Here is a 23467-nt window from a genome sequence, read left to right on the forward strand (position 1 = left end):
AGAGACAAGGACCAGAACAGTGCAGACTTCAGCTTCCCACCAGACTCCTAATGCTGCAGGAATAAGTGCAGTCCACCTCTGCTGTTCACTCGTCAGTCCCCAAGTTTCCAGTTTAGGATGAAGGAAGGACAGGCCAAAAGAAGGCACAAGATGAACTGGGTCACATGAAAAGCTATAAAAGAGGTGAAACAGTACAGAATGCTGATGAAACAAGGCCATATGAATTTATGCCTTATAAACTGAAAAAAAAGGGAAACAGAGTTGAGAGTTTGCAAAGGCATTGTAAAAAAGAAACATTTTAGCTACTAGCAAAGAGTAAGCATTTTCCTCTTTCAGACACACACAGTCAAAATATGTCCCTGCAGCTTATACCTGAGAGACAAAATGGAAAGAAAAAGTATCAATTAGTTCTCTACTTGCTTGATCTCTTGTTAAGAAATCTTTGGTTCAAAATTTAGAACAGTTCATGCTAGTGATGAGGTAGATTTAAAAGCAAAATATTTCCCTTTGTTAGAAAACTGCCTCTTTCTGTTCAGAGATTTGGCTTCATTATGGCACAAGGAAATTACCCTGGGGAACAGTACAGCAGAAAGATTCTATTGACCAGGCATGGAAACAAAGCCCAAGTTTCTTATCTAATCTTCCATCAGAGATGAGCCACCTCCCTGCTCCTATAAAGAACCCTCGTGACCTGCCTCCATCCCTCTTATAAATTTCCATCAAGTATGGTATTATATGAGTAGCCTCACATTGATCCAGAATGCCTGTGTCCATCATCTTGTAATCCTCCTGCTCACTCTCATGTTACCTGCCACATGTAAGAATAATAATCTCCAAATGTCTGCTGAACAATGTCAGCTTATTCCTTAAAACAGCAATTTTCCTGGGTGTATATAAAGATGAGGAAGAAAGACCATAAAGCCATGGGAAGCACCATCACTTCCACATTTTTCTTCTTTTCTTTCAAGCAGAAGCCATGAAGACTGGTTAGATTTTCATCCAGGCCAGATGATTTTTCCAGAGGTCCCAAATTACAGTTACAGCAGCTCCACCAGGTGTGGGGAAAGGCCATACTAATTGTTCAACAGGGCCTACGGAGAGTGACAGAAATGCAGATGTAAAAGAGTGATGCCCAGTACTGTCAGCAGTAATGAATTATTGTTCAGTTGTGCTCTAATAACTCTTCACATAGACAGTGGTGAGTTTATTATTTTTTAACAGATAGGATTATTTTGTTACTCATCAGAAAGGTAGATGTTATCTGAGCTAAAGACAGGGAGGCTTCTGGACAAAAATAGGGAGAAGGTACTGATGCACTGTTCAATTTAGCAACTGTTGCCATGGAAATATCTTTTTTACTGACTGCTGATGATTGTCTCATGTTTGAAATGTGGTTTATGCACATTCTACATGAGAGCAGAGAAGCATGTTTATAAATGAGCAAGCCATGGTTATTCCAACATTGAAACGCAGTGTGCTCCATGTACTTTTCAGAAATACGTAATTTGCCAAAACAGATTATTAATCATGATAATATATTAGCCTCCTGCAGTATATAACCCAATTACCAGAGTAAAGCAGAAGGCCTTTCCAGATCCAAAATTAACAGGAACAGGAAACGTAATGCAATTCCCATTTTCTTCCTCTTATCTTCCCACAGGAAAGGACAGGGAGAGAACCAGGGAGACTATCTGGTCCAGCAGCTGCTATTGTTATGAATTTACAAATGCACAGGCTGCATGAAGACATATTCAGTTTACTGCTGCAGGATTTTGTCAGTTTTCTTCATACTGGCCTTATTGCCTAAAACTAATTTTTAGAATCAATGTTTCTCCACAAGCTGAAACACATTTTTTAATCTGCTTTGTCCTGATATTTGCCTGCCAGTAATCTCTCATTCCACACGTTTTTCTATTTCAGCTACAGCAGAGAAACCACGGGGATGATACACTTATTTGTGTGTGCGTGTGAAACAAGCTGAGTGATGCCAAAAATCTACTGTCTTCATTACTTCTGACAACCCCTTGAAGTGTTAAGGCCAAAAGTGAGGTTTTCTTTACCAGCTTCAACAAAAGACAATGAATGAACCTAGCAAGCATGATTAAAATGGATGGTGGTGACCAGAGTAGCTTCAAACGTTGGAAAAAAATGGTTCTAACTGCAGACTGACAGAACAAAACACCTAATCCTGTGAGGAAATCCCAGCAGCCCAAAGAAGGGACTTCTCTGACATATGACCTAAATGGTAGCTTCAGCTCAGAGTAACTTGCACTACCAATAGGCATGTAAGAATCAAGGAAATCAGTACCATCTCTATATACTTAAATACAGCTTATTGATATTATTACATACAGTTTGCAGCACAACTCCTGAGCAGCAGGAGGAGGGAGATGTTCCTAGTGCATGGGAAGACATGGATTTATGGGCAGCAGTACGTATGACTATCTCTTCTATCAATAAACTTAGTCATATACTCATGGCTGACCCTTGTGCTGAATACAAAGGCAGAGGAAGAATAGACAGTACACTGCCACCCTGGTCAGGCAACAGCTACACCACAGTATGTTAATGCTTGAACTAAGAAGCCCACCATTACCAGATATATACAATATAGAAATATTTAAATTTACTTGATATATTCCCTTCTCCTGCAACTATTATCTGTAAAGTCATCAAGAGCAAGATTGATGCTGGAAGGCACCAGTAGAGAGATTTCTTCAGGAAATAAATGTATTTGGTGTTTGTTTTTAACTTGTTCTGGGTATGTCTGTATGCTAGAAAAGAATAGCTAAGACAGATAAAAATAAAAACTCTTCAGAATTAAGAATTACAGTTATGGAGTAACACCTAACTAGACAAGAATTAGAGGTATTGGAAGACCCTACTGTAAGATGCAAAAAGCAATGTATAATTGCAGAGCCTGCCTTAAGCTACAGGAACCCAAAGGACTTCTATTGACCAGCCTGAGTAGCCAGCTGCACAAAAGTAGTCTCGAGGTAAGTGAAGGAGGAACTGGACCACTTGTTTCAGTCAGTATCTGAAGTAGCAGCAAAAATGCAGAAAAATAAATGCATCTTCTCCCACAAAAATATCCAAACATTTAGCCACATAAGACCTGCAAATTGCTTGCTGAACTCAGATGTGATCAAGCTGTTCTCTTGTATAAGGCATCACAGACTAAGAGCAATTACACAATACAGTGGTTTCCAAATTACAATTTAAGAGGGCAAACAGACAAAAAGCCACCTCTAGATGCCTTAACCCTCACAGCAACAGAGGCACACTCTTAGTACATGAAAACTCTTTGCATGAAAATACACAAACCGCAGACATGTTCCACCAAGGCAACGCAAGGTATTAGCCAGACTCCTTGTGTTTATCAGGTCTTGCTTCTGAACCATAGACCTAGGGATGGAAACCTGCTAGTGGAGGGGAAGACTGGAATTCAACTGTACTTTGCTCAATATGAAAGCAATATACCCATGCATTTCAACTCTGTTACTGCAGCTAAAGTTCATGTACCACCCTACAACTGAAAAAGGTATTTAAAAACCACCTGAGCTTTGCGTTTGTAACCTATGGAGATCACAGCTAGTGAAATTCTCCACTTCTATTTTAATATCAGCTGGATAAATGTATAAAGTTAAAGCCAACATGCATTATAAGCTTACTATAAACAAAGAATCACAACACAAAAAAAAGGAGCTGATTGCACAATATCCAGAAATTTGATGAAGTACAAGAGTTCTTGAACAAGCCAAATAAATATATCAGCTGATGAGTGACCACCATCATATATGGGTGCAGAAATACCTTCTTTGCAGTGACAGAACTGGTAAACTGGTGAAGCAAACAAGCCGACTCTACAGGATGACAGCCTGGCAAAATTTAAGAGATACAGCAAGAACAGGATCTGCCTCTGTTTCAGACATCTTAACAAGGCTATCCCGAGGCAGCATTCTTCAGTCCCCATACCAGACATTCAGTACAGCCAAATTGCTAAAAACATACTTAGTAATCCACACAGATACTGACAAATCAGATCAGATAATCAACTGTCTGAAGCACACACTTTGAAGGAGCGGAGGGGAAAAAAATAAAAGTGTTTTTCCATTTACTTATTTCTGGCAATTAAATAAGCTGACAAAGTATTTTTGCTAACGAACACAAAAAAATCTGATGGTGTTGCCAGCACTTGTGTAGTAGCTGATGACAGGACAACAGCATCAATTCAGGCAGAGACTGAAGCTAGAGATGGCAAACGCCCAAGCAGAAAATTTTAAGGTCAGTCCAGGTAAAATTCAGTTTGTAACGAAAGACGACAAATGCATGAGATACCTACCCCTAACTGACAGAACCCAGCCAAGTGAATTCAAAGTCACTTCTAAATCTGAAGTTGTAAGGATTGTTGCAGAAGATCCAGTTGGAGAATATGCCAGATGAAACCTATTTTGTCCACTGCAGCAACTGCTACACGACAGCAGCTTAGCAACCATGAACAGCAGGACAAATTACTCCTGAGACTATTTGAGCCAAGTCACCTTCTATGGTAAAGACTGTGCCTACACAAAATGACCACTGGTGCCCAGCACTGCAGCACCACAAACTGAGCCATCAGCAGAGTATCAAGGCAATGTGAACGGGAAAACACCCAACACTGTACCGTGTGCCATATACACAGCACACTTATTTACACTTCAAGAACGGCACACACAACAACTGACATTTGCACCAGTGATTAGAACTGCCACCACCATCTTTAGGGATGCACTTTATGTAAGATATGTCAGTAAACAAATTAACAAGTAGAAGTGGGTTATGCATTCTCACTTGACAGTATGACATGTGTGACAGCTTCACTCAGGCTCTGCATGAAGAAACAGACTTGGAGAGTAGTAAAGATTGAGTTTTGACCAGTTAAGTGTTAATAACATCTGACACACACGGATGAGGATTAATCAGGGAGTTGTCAGGACTGTTACAATAATAGCTGCTTGAAATGCTGTTCAGTGGGAGGGATTCTAAAAATGATAATACATTCACTTAGCCCTATAGTGCAGTGCTCGCTTTAAAATTAATCATGAATAACCATTAGAAGGCTTCTGGTTGGAGGGAGGGAGTATTTCACATGACCCAGATCCTGGCTGTACATCTACCCAGATGGGATTATAGCTGTCTGGTATCTAATAATGAGAGCTCTGTTTCAGTCTCATGCCTTTTATTTCACTCTTGGTCTAACTGCAATGGCAGCTAGAAAGTTCATCAGCTTTAGCCAACAAACATGCTGATATTGCTAGAGTTGAATTAAACTATGATGTACATACAACTGTGTATGTGGGAGGTTGTCAAAGATGTACACTGGAGAGAAAACTGATTTCTGTTTGCGGAAACTTTTTTTTGCTGCGTTGCAATTCTGTTTTCTGCATTCAAACCTAACGTAGTAATGCGTTCTTAATGCTGTGCTTAATTTTAAGTACCTGAATAGCCTGATTAAGGCACTGTTCAACTGCTTAAAGTTGGATTTGTCAGGATGATTCGGTTGCTTAAAATTAAGTTATGCATACAATTATCAAGGTAAAGAGCTCTCTCTTTTTCAATCCTGTTGGTAGTACCAAATCCAGAAATGCAGTTGATACTAACAATAGAGCATACAGAAATTATAGAACGCAGCTGAATATTCTTTTAATAATAAAAATTCAATAGTCAATGAATGCTCTTCTCAAATCAAGGTTAAAAAAAGCTAAATGAAGGCTAATAATGCAGAGGAGTATCCCAAATTTTATTTTCTTCCATTCTAACTCTGGTACCCTGACTACATTGCTTATCTTGCTTCCTTCCCTTTGAGGTTATAAGATCTCCCAGAGACAGATTAGAGTTACTTGTAGTCTACTACTAACACCAACAATGCAGCAAAAGAATTATATTCTTTCTTATTGGAAAAAAATCTTCCTTATCATAGCTGTTCACTCCTAAAAATGAGCTGAGACACAGTACTATTTCAATTTCTTCCTCCTTCCATTGTAGTCAGGTACCAACTGACTCATTGCCCCTTTAATCTGTGGGTAGGTATCAGTTTGCATATGCATGCAATTTCTATTTAATAATTAATTTAGGGTCAAATACTGTTCAGATATGGTAAGTACTTGAACTTCTAATGTGCAATAAGGTTAAATACTTGTCAGAAATACCTTCTGTTCTCATATTTAAATTACTTCTCAGGAGATACAGGAAAAAAGATTTTTCAGTCATATCGAAATGTTTTGCCTATAAATTTGTAGGATTGAATTGACAATAGACAGATTTATATATACTATACAACAATGCACATGCTGTTATATGGGGAGGTGCCTTTTCAACCATAGGGTTGTGAGCTGTTGGATCAATGTAAATGGCACTGACTTCTGTATTTGTGAACTTTACACATACTACATACATACAGTGATGATACCTGTGAAAACTATCAGTAAGGAACACCAGAGTATAATTTAAGTCAGCAGTCTTTGGTCACACTAAAATTCTCCCTCTTCCAAGGAAGTGGGCTTTTAATTTCCAGGGGGCTTTGTCACTATTTATGGGGGCTTGCTTCTATTTTTTTTTCATTATTTTTTCACTCTGAAGGAAGGTTGGGTTTCTATTCCTTGCCTGTGGCATGCCTTCCATTGAGGGATCTGTAATTATTTATTCTGCATTTCCTGCTGTGGTGCAGGTTAGGATATATTTCTGGAAGCGGCTGCAAAGTCAGCAATTTAGTCCAGNTCTGAAGGAAGGTTGGGTTTCTATTCCTTGCCTGTGGCATGCCTTCCATTGAGGGATCTGTAATTATTTATTCTGCATTTCCTGCTGTGGTGCAGGTTAGGATATATTTCTGGAAGCGGCTGCAAAGTCAGCAATTTAGTCCAGTAGTTTTACTCTATTATGGTTTGGGGTTTTTTTTCATTAAAGACATTTTGATGACGTCCACCTATCTACTTCCCCACAGAAAGGAAAGTTTTCCCTGTGTTAACATGCAACTACCCTTAGACTGCTCTTTTCTTCTGCTTACACCCATTATTAACAGGTTACATACAAAGTCTTTGCTCAGAAGAAACTGGAAAAACTTCAAAGAGCTGAGGGAACACATGAGGTCCTTCAAATTCAGCTTGAGTTGGACATTTTGTCAAAGGATGGATCAAAGCCCTATATCCCAGCCAAGATTTAGGGTCTTCCTGTCTGAACAAGTGAGCTGTGAAATGACAGATTGACCACAACGCTTTGCTCAGCAAGTGCTCGTGGATTGCATTTGTGCTCATCCACTTGAGGCCATGCTCCTTGGCTCTTCATCTCCACAGAAGCAGAGAGCACAGAGATCTCTATCCTCACCAAAGGTGATGCACCACAGACCTGCAGAAGACCTGAGCAAAAGACTTCAAAAAAAAAAAAAAAAAAGGCAGATCAACCAGAACACCAAGTCCTTGTCTTTTACCCAAAAGTCTCAGACCCATATTTTCTGCCACAATGCATGTGATTTATACAAAGTTTTTCCATCTACATTAAGCATTGTTGAGCTAATTTTTTATTATTAAGCCTTAATATTTAAGGATCTAACCTGATACATGCACTTTAACACTGAGGTCCACATAGCTGGAGGAGCATCCAGGAGCTGCCATTTGCAGTATTTGCCACTTCAGAGTAAATCACTTACCCTCAATTATGCTTACCCAACTGTAAAATAGGGGCAATAATACTTATTTTTCAGAGTTGATATGAGGCTTATTAATGCTTGTTTAAGTGCTTTGTTATGCTTGAATGGAAAAGGAAATTATAATTTTAACTGAAGCTTAATTATAAAACTGTTAACATAAGCGTATTAGAAAAATGAGCTCTGAATTGCAAGCTAGCAATTGCTCACTCTTAAAACAGTATGAGATGATTTTATATGCGCCTTGCTATCACTAATCCCCACTTTTCCAACTTCTACATTTGTTTTCCATATTAAAGCTAAGAAGAGGCAACATGCGGATTAAATTTAGTGTTTAATCAACCAAGAAACAATACCTAGTACCTTATTTGGTGATATGTTATCACTGGAATCCTGATTTCAAAAAAAAAAATCTCCAAACAAAAACATTCTGTTTGCTGTATACTAATTTAAGATACACATATGATTGTCACTGGCACAATCTCTAACCTGGAAAACAGGCTAATTTACCTCTCCTATGAAGAAAGGCTGAGAGTTGGGGCTGTTCAGCCTGGAGAAGGCTCCAGGGAGACCTTAGAGCATCTTCCAGTACCTAAAGGGGCTACAAGAGAGCTGGAGATGGGTTTTTTACAAGGGTGTGTAGTGATAGGACAAGGGGTAATGGCCTTAAACTGAAGAAGGTAAGTTCAGATAGGAGGGACAAATTCTTTACTATGAAGATGGTAAGGCACTGGAAACAGGTTGCCCAGAGAAGTTGCCCAGGAAGTGGATGCCCCATCCCTGGCAGTGTTCAAGGCCAGGTTGGATGGGGCTTTAAGCAACCTGATCTAGCAGTTGGTGTCCCTGCCCATTGCAGGGAGGCTGGAAATAGATAATCTTTAAGGTCCCTTCCAACACAAACCATTCCATGATTCTATGAAGACCAAGTTGCCAAGTTACCAAGATAACTTAATAAGATTCTTCTGCAAGGTTACAAATCCTAGACAACACAGTTCTTCCTTTAATCAAAAAACAATACAAAATCCTTTAAGTGGCTTGCTTCGAAGAAATTCAGGACTTACAAAAGTATATGACACTGAAAATTAGGGAGCTATTGTACAGAAAGAAGTGAGCAAAACAATTTGCTTTTACCTGGCATAACATATTTGTCAAAACAAGTATCACTTCAAATCATCACTCCCAAATCTTGTGCAAACATGTTCTACAAGCTTTCGCTCTGACACAGTTTATGCAAATAAAGACAGAGCTCCAGGGTCATTTTCTGATAATAAACAGAAAGAAAATAAACAGAAAGAAAATAATCTCACTTCATTTCCCCCCACACCACCTGCTGGTACTTCAGAGGCTCATAAGAAGAGGTAAATAAACATAAAATCTGTTTAGATAAGGCACCACTCATAAACCTTTCAAAAAGAGGATAAGCATTCAACACTAAAACAATGTGCCTTTAAAAAGGCACACATGCCTTTAAAAAGCATGTGTGTCCATGCTACTCCCTGCCCAGAACTGGTATCTCTTTGAGAAGGCAATGGTAGTTTTCAGAAGTAGTGACATGAAAAGAAAACACACTTCATGGGAGGGAGGGGCGTGGGTGTGTGAAGCAACAAAAAAGCGACAACAAAGCAAGAAGCAAAACCAAAACTGATACCCAGCAAATCCCAAGTCTTGAGATGAAGTGAGGCATAAACAGATGTTGTCCAGTACTAACCCAAACCAAATGTCTGTATCAGCAATCAGTATTTGAGCAGAACTAAGGGAGACACTCACTCTTCACTATATGCCAACAGGACTATTTAATCTAAATTAAATTTTGTAACGTTAAAAAAACAGGCTTAAAGGAAACACAGTTCTCTAGATTTAAATTGGAATAAGAAAACTGTCAGTAAAATCAAGATATTTCAGTCAGTCATGGCCATGAGATGCAATGGCACTCATGTGTGATTGGACCTGACATGCAGTTTTTGGCACCACAATTTAAGAAAAATATTAAGCCATTAGAAAGCATCCAAAAGAGGGAAATGAAGATGGTGAAGGGCATGAAGGGAAGCTGTATGAGGAGCAGCTGAGGGCACCTGATCTGTTCAGGCTGGAGAAGAGAAGACTGAGGGGACCTCACTGCAGTTACAACTTCCTTGTGAGGGGAAGAGAAGGGGCAGGCACTGATCTCTGCTCTGTGGTGACCAAGGATAGGACCCAAGGGGCTGGCCTGAAGTTGTGTCAGGGGAGGTTTAGGTTGGATATTAGAAAAAGGTTCTTCCCCCAGAGGGTGGTTGGGCACTGGAACAGGCTCCCCAGGGCAGTGGTCACAGCACCAAGGCTGACAGAGTTCAAGAAGCATTTGGACAATCCCCTCAGGCACAGGGTGTGACTCTTGGGGATGGTCCTGTGCAGGGTTGGACTCAATGACCCTTGTGAGTCCCTTCCAATTCAACATATTCTGTGATTCTGTGATTTTCCTACTCCTAACTTTATTAACAGATCAAAGTAATCATTTGGATGAATATTTCAAATGCTGGTAACTAATTGCACTAGTTCCTTTGGCAGATATTTCCCATGGCACTGGCTTGTCCTACCAAACAACTTCAATGACAAAGGCTTAATATCATATTAGCAGTGGGCTTTTTCTGCCCTCTTATGCAAACACCCTTTACATTGTCCTCCATGTTCCTAGACCTCTGGTTCTGCAAGCATAGCACACTTGTCACCTAGGCTTATTGAATGTTTAACAAACCCTCACTGACTATGTGGAAGTCTCCTGCAAAAAAATTGCAGTATGTCACGTACAGCACCAAAACCTGGACTCCAAGAACAACTGTGTCAAAGTTGCTGTCATTTGTCTTTGCCCCACACCAGCTTCCCTTTCTCTTCTCCTTATTTTTACTCCTGCAGTTACACTACGTTTCAATAGCAAGCATGGTACTTTGCAAACAAACACACTTATTTATCATATGCAAGGACAAATCAATTCATTCAGTGGCTTAATTTTAATTCTCAAAAGCCAGTTATGATTTACTACATATTCTATTTAAAAAAAAAAAACAAAAAACAACAAGACTGATGAGTCAATGCAAATATACAATGCTAATGATGCACTGTGCCAGAGAATTAAGCCATAAAATTCTATAGCACTGAAAATAGTGCAAAATACCACATGCACAAAGAGGCCAAGCTCTGTATCCTGAGGAAATAGCTTTGTATTCCACAAATTTCCTGCATTTTATATCTTACAAAAAAAAATTACAGTAAACTCCAGCATTGTGCGGTTTTCCCTCCTCCTCCCATTATGTGTGTTAAGGGGAAGCCATCACTAAAAGGCTGCTATTTAGCATGAAAAAAACGTAACTGAGTATAACAACTAAGTGCCAAAAAAGAAGTGCAATATCAGAGCAACACCATTTTCTGATGGTAAATTTGAGCAATTTAATGGCAGCATCTGTTCTTTTTGATAAAGAGGCAGATGTATTTTGGGCCTCACCCTAACTGAAAGAAAATGCTTACATCACTTACTGAAAAGCAATATTTAACATAAACTCATAATACCAAACCCACAATGAAAATCTTTTTCATTCTAATGACTTACTAGCCTAGCAGAAGCTTTGAGCCCAAATATTTCTTTTTACTGTAGGAAAAAAGCAATTCTCTACATGAATTTCACGATATCCATCTGCAGTATTACTCGGTATTGAAGATGAAATACTGGCTTAAATCTCTCTTGACACGATTTTTTATTTTCATTCATGGTAATAAAAAGCAGAAAGTTCTATTAATGTACAACCATGAAACGTGCCAGGAGATACTCTAATACAACTCACCATGAATATAAATTAACATTTTAGGGTTTATGGCTAGTCATATATTCATTAAAGCTAATGCAAACAATATCAGATGGAGGTGAAATCAACTTGAAAAAGCTCTCCGTGGGTTTAGGTATATTCAACATCACAAACCTTCTCATGTACCATTAAGTGCATTCATGTAACATAAAAATCCAACATAATGACAGTTAAATATGTCTTGTTTTGTTTAAAACTCATTCTGCCTCTATCTTGCTCCATGTATCCCCATTCTGCCTCTGTCTAGCTGCTGAGCCTGTTAGTTATCTTTATATATGCTTGTCCTTCGGAGCAGTGATACACAACCTTTCCAAACTGCAGCTCATTGCTACAACACAGAATTTCTGGAGGACAGAGACTTTCCTTTCATGGACAAACAGAAGGCATTCACAGCACTCTCTCCCTCACATAACTCTCAACTCCAAGTTGAAGCTTTGCACTAGAACATAAGGATTGAAAATAAATAACAACATAAATTTAAAGTGTCAAAAGCAAGTGCCTCATACCGGGGAGAAAAAAAAAATCAGCAAAATAAATCCTGCAGAACTGAGGTACACTGCTTTTTTACTGTCTATTCTCTCTGTCTTCCCAACCAGTGACATAGCACCCAGTGAATTAACTGAAATAGCAACTGGTTTCTGGTCTGGATTTACTGATTGAATCAAGAAGCATTCTAGGCAAGGAAATTTGTTTCATTTTCAGCATGGCTACTAAACAGTCTCATCACAACCAAGCTTTTAAAGGTACAGACTTGCTAGTCTGAATTTGCTCTATCTCTTGTAGCTGATTTTTTCTCTAAAAGGTGATTTTTTTTATAGTATTCTGTTGAAGACATCATTTAACCTTCTTTGAAGTTTTTGACATCATATTTAGTTTTCACCTTTAGCTGCCCTAGACACAAAACAAGCCTGCAGATCTAACACAAAATCATGCTGGTGCTTGATTGAGCATTCCGCACAGTATTACTTCAAGCATCTGTTTTTGGAAACATCCACCAAGCCTTTTCAAAGACAGTTTCTAACACGGCACCAGCAAAAGATGAAACTAAAAAGCAACTCATTTAGAGATGACCAGACATTAAAAAGAAACAGAGGTCATGGATTCAGAGGAGATACAACAGTTCTGTCAGTAAGGCACAGCAATAAGAATAACTTGATTCTGGAATCTGTTTTTATTGCAAAGCACATTCTGAGGCAAAATAGTGGTAATCCTGATGGCTGAAATAAAAAAGCTTCTTCCTCTTCATCTTTCCAAATCTCTGAATGAGATCAAAACCAGAGTTCTGCTGAAATCTGCAGAAAGATCCTGCATGCCTTCGCTGTGAAAATGACATGTATTTTAATCTGGTGCTTAAACTGCAGACAAAGTTAAAAAAGAAGCAGCGTTTATCTAGAGCAGCGAGAAATGGAGTAGGTGGTGAAAGAGAAGTAGCTCGCATCACAAGATCAGGATAAGCTTCAACTGGGCTTTGTAACCCAGCAGGATGGGTAGCAAAAACCTGAGGTTTGGTGATACCAAATTCTGTCTGAGGTGTTACTGGACAAGGTCAGGCTGCTCCATGAAGACAGCTACTGTGAAATAGCGTTGGGCCTACTTCAGTGCTATTGGTTTAGCTACTTAGCCAAGTTTTTCTTTTCTTTCTTTTTGATTGGAAGGGACCTTTTAAAAAGGTCATCTAATCCAATCCCCCTGCAATGAATAGGGGGATTGAGATCAATGAGATCAGGTTGCTCCGAGCCCCATCCAGACTGACTTTGAATCTTGCCAGGGACTGGGCATCCAGCACCTCAAGGCAATCTGTTTCAGTATCTGACAACCCTCCTTATAAAAAAAAAATTAAACTTCTTCCTTATATCTGCTCCAAATTTCCCCTACTTCAGTTTAAAACCATTACCCTTTGTCCTGTTGCTACAGGCCCTACTAAAAGTGTCCCCATCTTTCTTGAACTTTCCTTTTAAGTACTGGAAGGCTACAAAGAAGTCTTCCCTTGGAGGTTGCTTTCTCCAGGCTGAAGAACCCCAGTCTCTCAGCCTTTCCTCATAGAAGAGGTGCTCCATCCCTCTGATCATCTTTTTGTCCCTTCCCTGGACGTGCTTCAACAGGTCCACGTCTATCATGTACTGAGGACTTCAGAGCTAGATGGAGTCCAGGTGAGGTCTCATTAGAAAACAGTAGACTTGCTAATTAAACTGATTTGTGCTTGCAGATGATTAAAATTAGCTCACTGAGCAGTAGAAAGTTTCTCTGCAGTATTTCCAGGTGTGCTGTCAGATTTATTTTAGGGATAACCACTTACATTCCAACGTGGACTTTGTTGCTGACAGTCAAATCCTGGCAGAAGATTCAGAATATACTAAATGTTGTTCTCTCTTTTATATTTAAAAAGCAATAATAACGATTGTAATGTATGATGGACTACTATTTCTGTGCTCTAGGAAGAGCACAGGTCCCTAGGAAGTCATTTTATACATTTTATACATTTTAAATATTTTATGCATAATATTTTTTGTTGTTTTAAAAATGCCTATATTGCCTTCACCCTGTTGGTTAAAGGAGCATCGACCTTCAGCAGTGGATTGTGTTCTCTCCTGCCACAATTCAACATTGCTTCTTTGAAAACACCCAAGCAATTCTAATTTGAACCAGCTCAAAGGTCTGCTTTGATCTATTCTGATCTCTTGTGTAAAAACTCATCCTTAGTCCAAAAGTAATCTTTCTGTGGGGGGGAAAGATACAATAGTACTTGTACAAGGATTAGGAAGTCACATGCACTTGACAATGCATTTACTCTGAAATCTTGAATATGATGACTTAACTATAATTTTCAAAGCCACTAAAGTCTAACTTCATTATAGTTCTCTTCTTTGCAGTTCTTTCCAGTTACTGAAACTTTGGAGCCATAAAGAAGAGTGTCTGGTCCTGTATACTACCTCAACCCTTAGGAAAAACTGTAGCATACTAGCTCTGATAACAGTATTACAGTTACATAGGCCAGCATGAAATGTTCATCACAGCTGCAAAAGGAATTTGAGAAAGAAAGAAAAAGAGAAGAGTGTGTGGCTTTATGTCACCAGAATCTGGTGTCAAAAAGAACATGTTCCTGATACCATTCAAAATTTAAGCCAAGTTCTAATTTTTCTTTCATTCATTGACAAAAAGAACAAAGAACTAATGAGAGTTGAGGTAACTCTGATGTCCTCAGAATTATAAAAACAGATGCACACCTAGGTTGTCTTTGTCTGTACTGTTTCCATAACCCCACCAAGTTCTGCTTCATTGGTTAATTGGTATGGACTACCTGTTGTCCAGCCCATTCAGATGAACAAACTCTTGAGCCAACTAGTCAAGTCTACCAATTATCAAGTGGAAAAAGATTCAGGGCAATGTGCATCTAAACTCACTGTGAGCGAATTTTTATCCCAACAGCCCACCTTCAAGATACAATACAATGCGTCATAAAGCTGTTTCACCACCCACTGCATTTCTTCCTGCTCTAGATAAACAGTACTGCTTGGTTGACTTTGCAATTTAAGCTTAAAGAGTTATATTTCAGTTTATAATTTTAACATCTGATAGGCTTCTTAAAAAAAGTAAGAATTACTTCCCAGGTCAGATTCTGCCTGGTAAGGGTGCTGGGCAGTTGATCCATGCAAAACAGTATTATTTCCAATGAAATTTGCTGTAAAATTTATCCCACCAATCCCTGCTGACACCAATACCTTTGCTGTAATTTTCCTGTTAGCTGGGTTGTTTCCTGGAGCCTATATGAGATTTTTATTACGTCCTTTTGATTTTCAGAGAAAATATTCACAATGAGACCCAAAGGTAGCCTGCAAGTTCACAAAATGAAAATAAAAGAGCTTCAAAAGTCTGAAGATTTCACTCAAGGCTTTTGAATATTTCTGTTTTGACAATGCTGCTTCACATGTGTTATGTTACACTTTATGTTGACGGACACACACATAACCTCAACTAACAATTGCTACAACTACCTAGCAAAGCCAAAACCAAGCAGATATCCTTGTCTTCATTTTTTCAAATCCTCAAAAGAAAAGCAGAGAATTGCACTACAGGTTTGTTAGACTGAAGAGTATATACCACCTTCAAAATGCTGTTTTTATGAAAGGGTTTGTGGATCAGTGTACAACCATGTGAGTATTTTTTGACATTGTTCTGTCATGGAAGACATCTACCAGATTGTCTCTGCACAGCTTGACAGATTAAAAAAAATAATTTTAAGTACAACAGCAAATCAAGTATTCATAATGCCACAAACATCTATCTGTGTGCTGATGACTGAAATCTAACATAAAATTAATGCAGGCATTTAAGTAGCATTATGATTCACAATTAAGCCAGGCAGAACATTTTGCAGAACAGCTCAGAGAGGATTTTTTGTTTCAAGAAAAACAGTATTAAAATGTAATTTCCTTTTTACTTGCTCTTTATGTTCCTGTGTAAGAATAGGAAGCAATTTTCAAAAACTATCTCTGAATTCTTGGTGGTAAATTACATACACAGTACTTGAACTAGGCAGGAAGCAGTGAAGTTAAATGGTGAAAACCCGCAAATAACAGTAATCACTCAGGTTCAGAGAAAACATTGCTTTGAGAATACAAGAACAAAAACATTTGGATACCATTTTAGGTCATTATGTCACCTGGTTGTGATGTGCAACCAAGAAAAACCATCACGTCCACTCCATGAAACACAGGATAATGAATTCCATCCTGCTCTCTCTTGTGTGCTCTACTTCATTCCTAACAGCTTATAAATCAAGAAAATCCTCCCATTCTTCTCTCCTTTCATGCAGCAATGACAGGCCAGAATGGACAGCACTGGCACCTGCTCAGTGCCCCGTACATGCTGCTCTAAGGAAAGTAACCCTACTAACTGGATACCTAACTGGAGTTAGATTTTTAAACAAAGGCAGTAAGGAAACACATTAGAAAGTCTCCCTACAAATAGTGAAAGAAGGCCCTGTCTGTGGCAGGGGGTTGGACTAGATGATCTTCCCAGGTCCCTTCAACCCAAACAATTCTGTGATTCTATATGCTGCATTGGTCTACACAAACTAGCTTGGGACAGAGCTACAAACACAATAAATTACTCCAGAAGCTGCTGTATAAAATATTACTCTAGTAATGACTTCATATTTGCTAGGAATCAGAACTTTTTATGAGGATGCTATTATACTTTCATAGTACTTTCAAAGCCTCTGCAGTTTTACAAAGAGTTCACACAAGAAGAATTATTTTTTTTCCAGAATGTGATTAAATCTATGCCCAGCATCACTTGTAAAAACCAAAGCTCAGCATTTTCAATGCAGCCAGAACTTGATCTTCATATTGCACACCTAGAAAAGAGCTCATAAAACACATACTGGGCAGAAAACGCTGAATTAGGAAGCAAAATTTTTAACACAAATAAACAATTCTGACCCAAAAATACTGCTTCCAAAATACAGAAAGACACAGTAAGAGAAACATTTACGGTTGCTTATCTTGTTCTCACTTTTCTTCTCCAAATATTTAGCTGATGGCCACAGAGGACAGAAGCCTTTGCTAGATGGGTTTTTCATGTGAGACTACTGACTGTTCTTACATTCATAGTGGGTTTTTTTTAATAAAACCAAGCCAGAGCTATTCAACAGCCAACAGCTCAAGAACGCCTATTTAATAATTACATCTCCTCAAACTCATCACAGGTGAATTGCTGTTATTAATCCTGCCAGGAATTTGAGCACATAAAGAATGCACAAGTACTGCACCATGCCTGCGATGTTCCCTCTCTCCTTGCCAACACAACAAGGATACTAAGGGGCTGCAGATGAGGCTGTGGATGTACAATGACTTTAAATGACCTCTGAAAAACTCACCATGTATATTATCCTTTGTCCTTTCACGTCTGCCACACTCCATCCCAGCACACAGCAGGTGAGAGAGAAGGAACATGACATTAAGGTCATAATGGCTGCATTGCATCCATAACTGTGCATGTTTTACTTGTTTTCCCCCTTTTTTATGGCTGGGAAATGACTGCCCCAGGAGCTTGCAGCTAACCTAATGCCTGTACAGCAGTTAGCATACTGCTGTCTTGAGCCAGCTTGGCCTACACCCTAGTGCAGGGAGCATGAATGTAGTGGCTGATGTTGCCAGTACTGTGGATGCTTCTGTCTAGGAGAGTCAGACTCTTCACTTGCAGTCAATGCTCCCTGCTCTTTCCAACACACACAACAGCAGAGGAAAGGTGAGCAGAGGAAAAGCTGGCAGTATTACACAGTATATTCAGGTTTCTGCTCCTGTTGACAGATTGTGAGAAGGAAAGACACTTCGGATAAGAACAGTTCACAAAGAAACAGGCGCAGAGATATACCCTGCTAACAAGCCTAGAAGAGGAAGCAGGCAAAATCTTTCGCCCTGTGGTAACAAAATACTTCCCACCACTTTATATAATATGGGTTCATATGCCATACCCATTAATGCAGTTGAATTTACTGCTGTCTTGGTCTCTTTTCCACCTTTCCGCTGTCTTCTGTTATTGATTTGGCATTTCCATTTATTCTTCTGCAGGCTATTCAAATTATTTTAATACAACTCATAAGAATCACACTGAAAAAATGCTCAAAGGTTCGGAAGATATTTGTCTGACATTCTACTCCCATGTTCTACAGCAATAGTCCTGGATATTTTCCGTAAGATTGGAAGGGGAGCCTGCCAAATACTGAACTGGACTAGCAGGTGGTACAGAGATAGTTTTTGCATCAGCAACTCAAAAAATACAGCAGACACAAATATTTCATGTGATATGTTCACAGGTCACACCTGACACGAGGTTGTAAATTAAGTCCACTCCTTTTCAACAAGCACAGACTGACATGTGGTAGAATGAAATACCGATGGATGAAATGCTTTTAAAGTGAAACTAAACAACTGGAGATCCCCCAAAGGCAGACATCTGCACTTCAATATTTTAGATTGATTTCATCTTCACTTTTTAAATGTGCCAATAGCTTGACTTTTCCAAGGCCAATTCAGGCTACTGGAGGAATATACACATAGGTACAGCACAAGGCACGTCCATGTCTTGAAAAGCATTCAGAAAGATAGCAAATCTTTACTTTCCAACTAACTTAAAAATATATATTATTTTTAAGACTATCAGTCCCAAATGTCTAAGAACCATGTCATGTGATCCCAATATTCTAACATATTGCCAGGGAATAATCTTGGTGGAAGGGCTGTGCATTTTGAAGCATCCAAGCTTCATTTTTCCCTTGGTATATGAACAAAAAGCCTACATTTTATTAAAAGAAAGATCAGAGTTTCTCATATATATGTGACACTTAGCTTAAGGCATTAAAAAACCCCAAATACTGCAAGAGTTGACAATGCTACATTTCAATATAACTTAATTAAAATACTAATCTTAGGGGCTGTGGGAATCAGTAAAGACAAACCAAGGATGGAGAGAGAGGGGATATGAATCAGAATGAGAACTAATAGCATAAAACCTCATAATGTTATCTGAATTAAAAAGGGAGTGAAAACGTTCTGCAAATCAATATCTTTAGGAGACCAAAAAAATCCAAATAAAGGAAAAAAAGATAATCAACAACAAGAAAAAAAAAGTAAAGGTGGGAAAATTCCCTTTATGGGCATTTCCAGTGATGTTTATAAAAATAAAAGGTGATCAAGGGGTTTCACTGCAAAATCTGTAATTCAAAGTGAAGATCTCAGCACTTTCTGGAAAAAATCCAGCCTCCTTGAAAAGCATAGAAGGTGAAGAGTTGAAGTGTTGACTATTAGAGGTCATTTCTGACCTTTGTATGTAGCTGATCACATGACAAATAGCTTTTGGAAATACACTACGCAACAGTTCTCCAAGGGGAAATATGTTGCACATTCCATCACCATTATCAGTAATAGATAATAAGTTTTTACATTTATAATATGCTGGAAATTTAATACAAATAGGGCTTGTCTATTAGGCAGAGGAGCCGAACATGTTTCTCAGAGGAAATTGTGCTCTAAGCTCCTCTGATACAAGTCTGATAAAAGTACAGTTACAGGTGTAACTACACTAATCTCACTGGAGCTCTTTATATTTTACATTTACTTGGCTAGGTGGAGTTCTGAATTTCTCTTTGTGCACTTTAACACTTACACAGTGACGAACATAAGAGCAACCAACACGATCTTTCAAAAAAACATGCAACTGTAGTAGCAAGAAACGAAGCCAAGACGCTAGAAAGGCAAATAGACAGATCTTGAAATGTTTCAAGTGCTTTAAAAAACCCAAAAATTCCTTTATCCCAGTACTTTGCTTCTCTCCATAACTATATCAAAGCCTTTTCCTCACATGACTTCTACCAAAATTACTAACTCAGCTTTACAAATCTCTAATTGCCCAGAACGTTAACTTTGTTTTTATGATAATCAAAATATCCCAAGTTTTTTCCTTACCTGCTCTTTTCTGTGATGAATATTGATAAGGACTTCTGTTCTCCAAATGCTACTTTTCCTGACCATTTTTACAAGTTTTTTGACAGTTACTTTAACTTTGATTGTTATATGTTAAGTTTTAGATGTGGTTTCTGATTTCTCATACAAGTTCTACAGTTAGGAAGTTTGCATTCTCCTCAGCAGACATGGCTGAATTCAAAATACAGTCATATGCTCAAAGCATCTGCCTTAATGACCGATATTAACTGGAGAGGGCCTGCACAGAAAGCATAAGCATTTGCACATCAAGGCCCCAAATTTCAAACTGCACTTGTTTCACACATATTTACATATACAAAGCTTTAAATATGTGTTAGTACATTGTATTATGTGCCTGAAGACACCTACAGATACTTTTTGTGGAGCTGTAGCTTCAGAACAAGACCTTGAAGTCCTTAATTTCTGTTAAACACGTTTAACTATTTTGGCCTAGTAGTATTATGTCAGCTGGGAGGAAAATTTCTCAAGCAACTCTCTCCCTATGACATATCTGAATTTTTTTGTTTCATATGCTGTCTCTGAAAACCTGCTATTTGTACTGATTAGCCATCCTGAAACTAAATTGGTAAGAACAAAGCTGGAGGAGGTGACATATGTGCACTGAACTCAGAAAGTCCACTGAACAGGGCCCTTGGTGCATGCCTGAAATACCACACAGCAATATCAGTAGCTGCAACATTAAGATAAAGACATCTTCATGACTTGAGGGACAAATGATCAAGTCACACTGCTTGCAGACAGGAGTATCCCTGTATTAGCACTACGTACACTACTAAAAGTAAAATTGCCAAGAGTGGGGATTAAGAAGCTCAGCTTCTTAAAAGTGATTTTTCTACATACACAACAGTTTTAATAATGTTAATGGAGAGAGGAACTGGACTGCCATGACTATCAGCTAATTGTATTAACATGTACACAACAACACAAAAATTTCATGCAACATCTGTTCATTACAGACATATTAACCAAATTCTTTATTTGTACAACTCTATCAACTATCATAAATCATATAAACTTTGCTGTTGCTAGCTTATTTAAAACTTTCACTATCTACAACTAGCAGGTTACCTATATGACCCTAAACACAGTAATTAAAAAAAAAATTAACAAAAAAAGTTCATAGGGTTTTATGCTTCATTGTGAATTCAGAAGTCACCCAGATCTATTCACATATGAAAGGTTTAGTGTCACATTTTCCAAAGTCCACACATTAAACCAAGATGAAGGCTGTCTTGCCAGCAAGAATTACCTTTGGACAACAGGCCTTAAAAGCCATAACAAATTAAATACATCACAGTAGTAATACAGAGAGATTAGAAAGTTCTACATAAATGGTAAAATAAATTGCTTCCACTGGATGTCCACAAGTAAAGGATGTGAGCATCCAGGGTGGGACTCTTCATACCCCAAATGTCCAACATACGGCTTCTCCCCTTGGGAAGCCCTTTAGATTGCAACAGAACACAAGTTCTCTCAGTGAACTACTAGGCACTGCTTTCTGCCACTCACCTCACTTCAAAGCAGAGTCAAATAGATTTAGCTGACACCTGTTTAATTCTTTCCAGCAGCTTTACCAAGGATGAAAATGGCATGCCCCCAGAGCACTCATTTCATCACTGTTACATCAGCCTCGTGCCACTGCTGCCCACCAATCAGTATGTACTGTGCATTTCCTTCTCTGCCTCACCTGCAAGTAACAGTTCTATCTCCTTACAGAACAGCAAAAACACTTCAGGGACTTGGATCTGCACCTTATTGGTGCAATAGCACCAGGAGTAAGATTTGGCCACTGATAAAGGCCAAATCACGTAAGACCTGCTTGAAGTCTACAGACCAACTTGAATCTCTGGCTTCTTTTTAAAGCCATTGACCCTCAGTTTGTGTTGGTTGTGGTGGCTGCACTGACACACATCTAGATAGTATTAGGGGTGAAAACAAAATAATATAAACCTTTTTTGGAGCAGAAAATTGGCTACCGTCAAGAGTAACAAGGTTTCACAATAACTCTATTGAGACTACACGAGAAATCTAAAAATTCCTCATCTCCCAAAGGTATACCAAAACCACCTTAAAGAAATTATCAGAATCAAAAATGACTTATTATGTAAGAAAGACGCATTTAAATTATTAGCAGACTTAAGATAGTTAAAACTATAGAGTATTTTTATAAAGACCATTTGCTTTTCATCACTATTCTCAGAATTTATTTTCCTGTCCAAGGATAAAGAGATATATGTCCAAAAATTCCATGAGGACTCATCACAATCTTCTTCAGTTATCTCAGAGACACAAAGCAACTTTTCCTTTCCCCCACGCCAAATCAAAAAGGTGCAAAACATTAGTTAGAAAAATCGGTGTAAAATAGTGGATTTTACAGTAGTAAAACAGATTTTACTATTGTAAATAGTGCTCAGAATTCTGCATATGTTGGAGCATTTAAAAATTATTTTGCTATAATAAAACTTGCACTGAAACCACATTCCTGATGTGCTCCATCTGATAATTATACAATGCTAAAATATACACCTGAAAAACTCATTATAAGATGACAGCAGTATGCTAATGTGTACTAAAAATTACAAGAAGTTTTAACAATAATGTTCCTTCCCTCCACCCCCCACCAAAAAAAAAAGGAGGAAAAAAAAAATCAGCATGCACTTTGGCATTAAGCATTTTTTGGCATTTGGCATTTTTTTTTGCCGAGGAGTATCATTTAATAAAATAATACATTGTTGACTCACCACAGCATGTGCTATGTCTCATCTATAGGAAATAGTTCAAAGGCATCAACTTCATGCATGGGTTGCCATAGCTGATATTTGAGTCTGGCCTGCTGTTGGTACAGGTTTCTAATACTAGCCCTAAGCACAAAAAAAAAAAGAGAAAGAAATATTTGGGGTTTATTTTTCAAATCTGATAGAAACAGAAAATTTCAGAAAACTAAACTAATCCAGAATATCAGCATCTGCACACCATATAGCAAAGACTTAAGATTTTTCTCTGATTATACCACAGTGCATCCAGTTCAGGCAGTATCTGTACCATAAATTTCCCTTCTTCCATGCAAAGAAGAAAGGCTAGAGAGAGAAAATAATGCAGAATGAAGTGCTGTTTAAGTGGGGGAGGTGTGTCATGGTTATTTCCCTACCAGCAAAAAAAGGGGAAAAAAAATTAAAAAATCAAGGCCCTACTTCTCAGGAGTACATATTCAAGTCTGTTCAAATTGCAACAGATGGTGATAAAAAAAGTCATAAAACTGTTCTAAAATAATTATTTTTGTTTCTATACTATCTTTCTCGGGTCAGATCTTCAAATTTTTCTTTGGAATAAGGAAGAGCAGAAACTTTACCTATAACAAGTTGAAATATGTACACAGTCATCTGTCATCGATACCTGGGAATGGAAATTAAATTTGACTTCTGACATTATTAACAGCTTTAAAAATTGTGTGA

The 23467-nt window shown here is 38.3% G+C and overlaps 1 protein-coding gene across 12 annotated transcripts in view; it reads right to left on the bottom strand.

Moving 5' to 3' along the window:
• The window catches only part of MAPK10 (mitogen-activated protein kinase 10), a 196130-nt gene that overhangs the window by 128523 nt on the left and 44140 nt on the right, over positions 1–23467 (bottom strand). For 8 of the 12 annotated variants that reach the window (XM_017820092.1, XM_017820093.1, XM_017820090.1 and 5 more), the window contains one exon: positions 22757–22876. The exons of 2 other annotated variants lie outside the window; for them this stretch is intronic. In XM_017820092.1, coding sequence (XP_017675581.1) covers positions 22757–22764 — 8 coding nt within the window. In that variant the 5' untranslated portion in view covers positions 22765–22876. Of the gene's footprint in view, positions 1–15230; positions 15377–17986; positions 18085–22756; positions 22877–23467 lie in introns of those variants that run through there. 2 more of the 12 variants (XM_017820097.1, XM_017820100.1) reach the window with 2 other exon arrangements.

Source organism: Lepidothrix coronata, unplaced genomic scaffold (assembly GCF_001604755.1).
Source record: "Lepidothrix coronata isolate B3197 unplaced genomic scaffold, Lepidothrix_coronata-1.0 Scaffold79, whole genome shotgun sequence".
Lineage (NCBI taxonomy): Eukaryota > Metazoa > Chordata > Aves > Passeriformes > Pipridae > Lepidothrix > Lepidothrix coronata.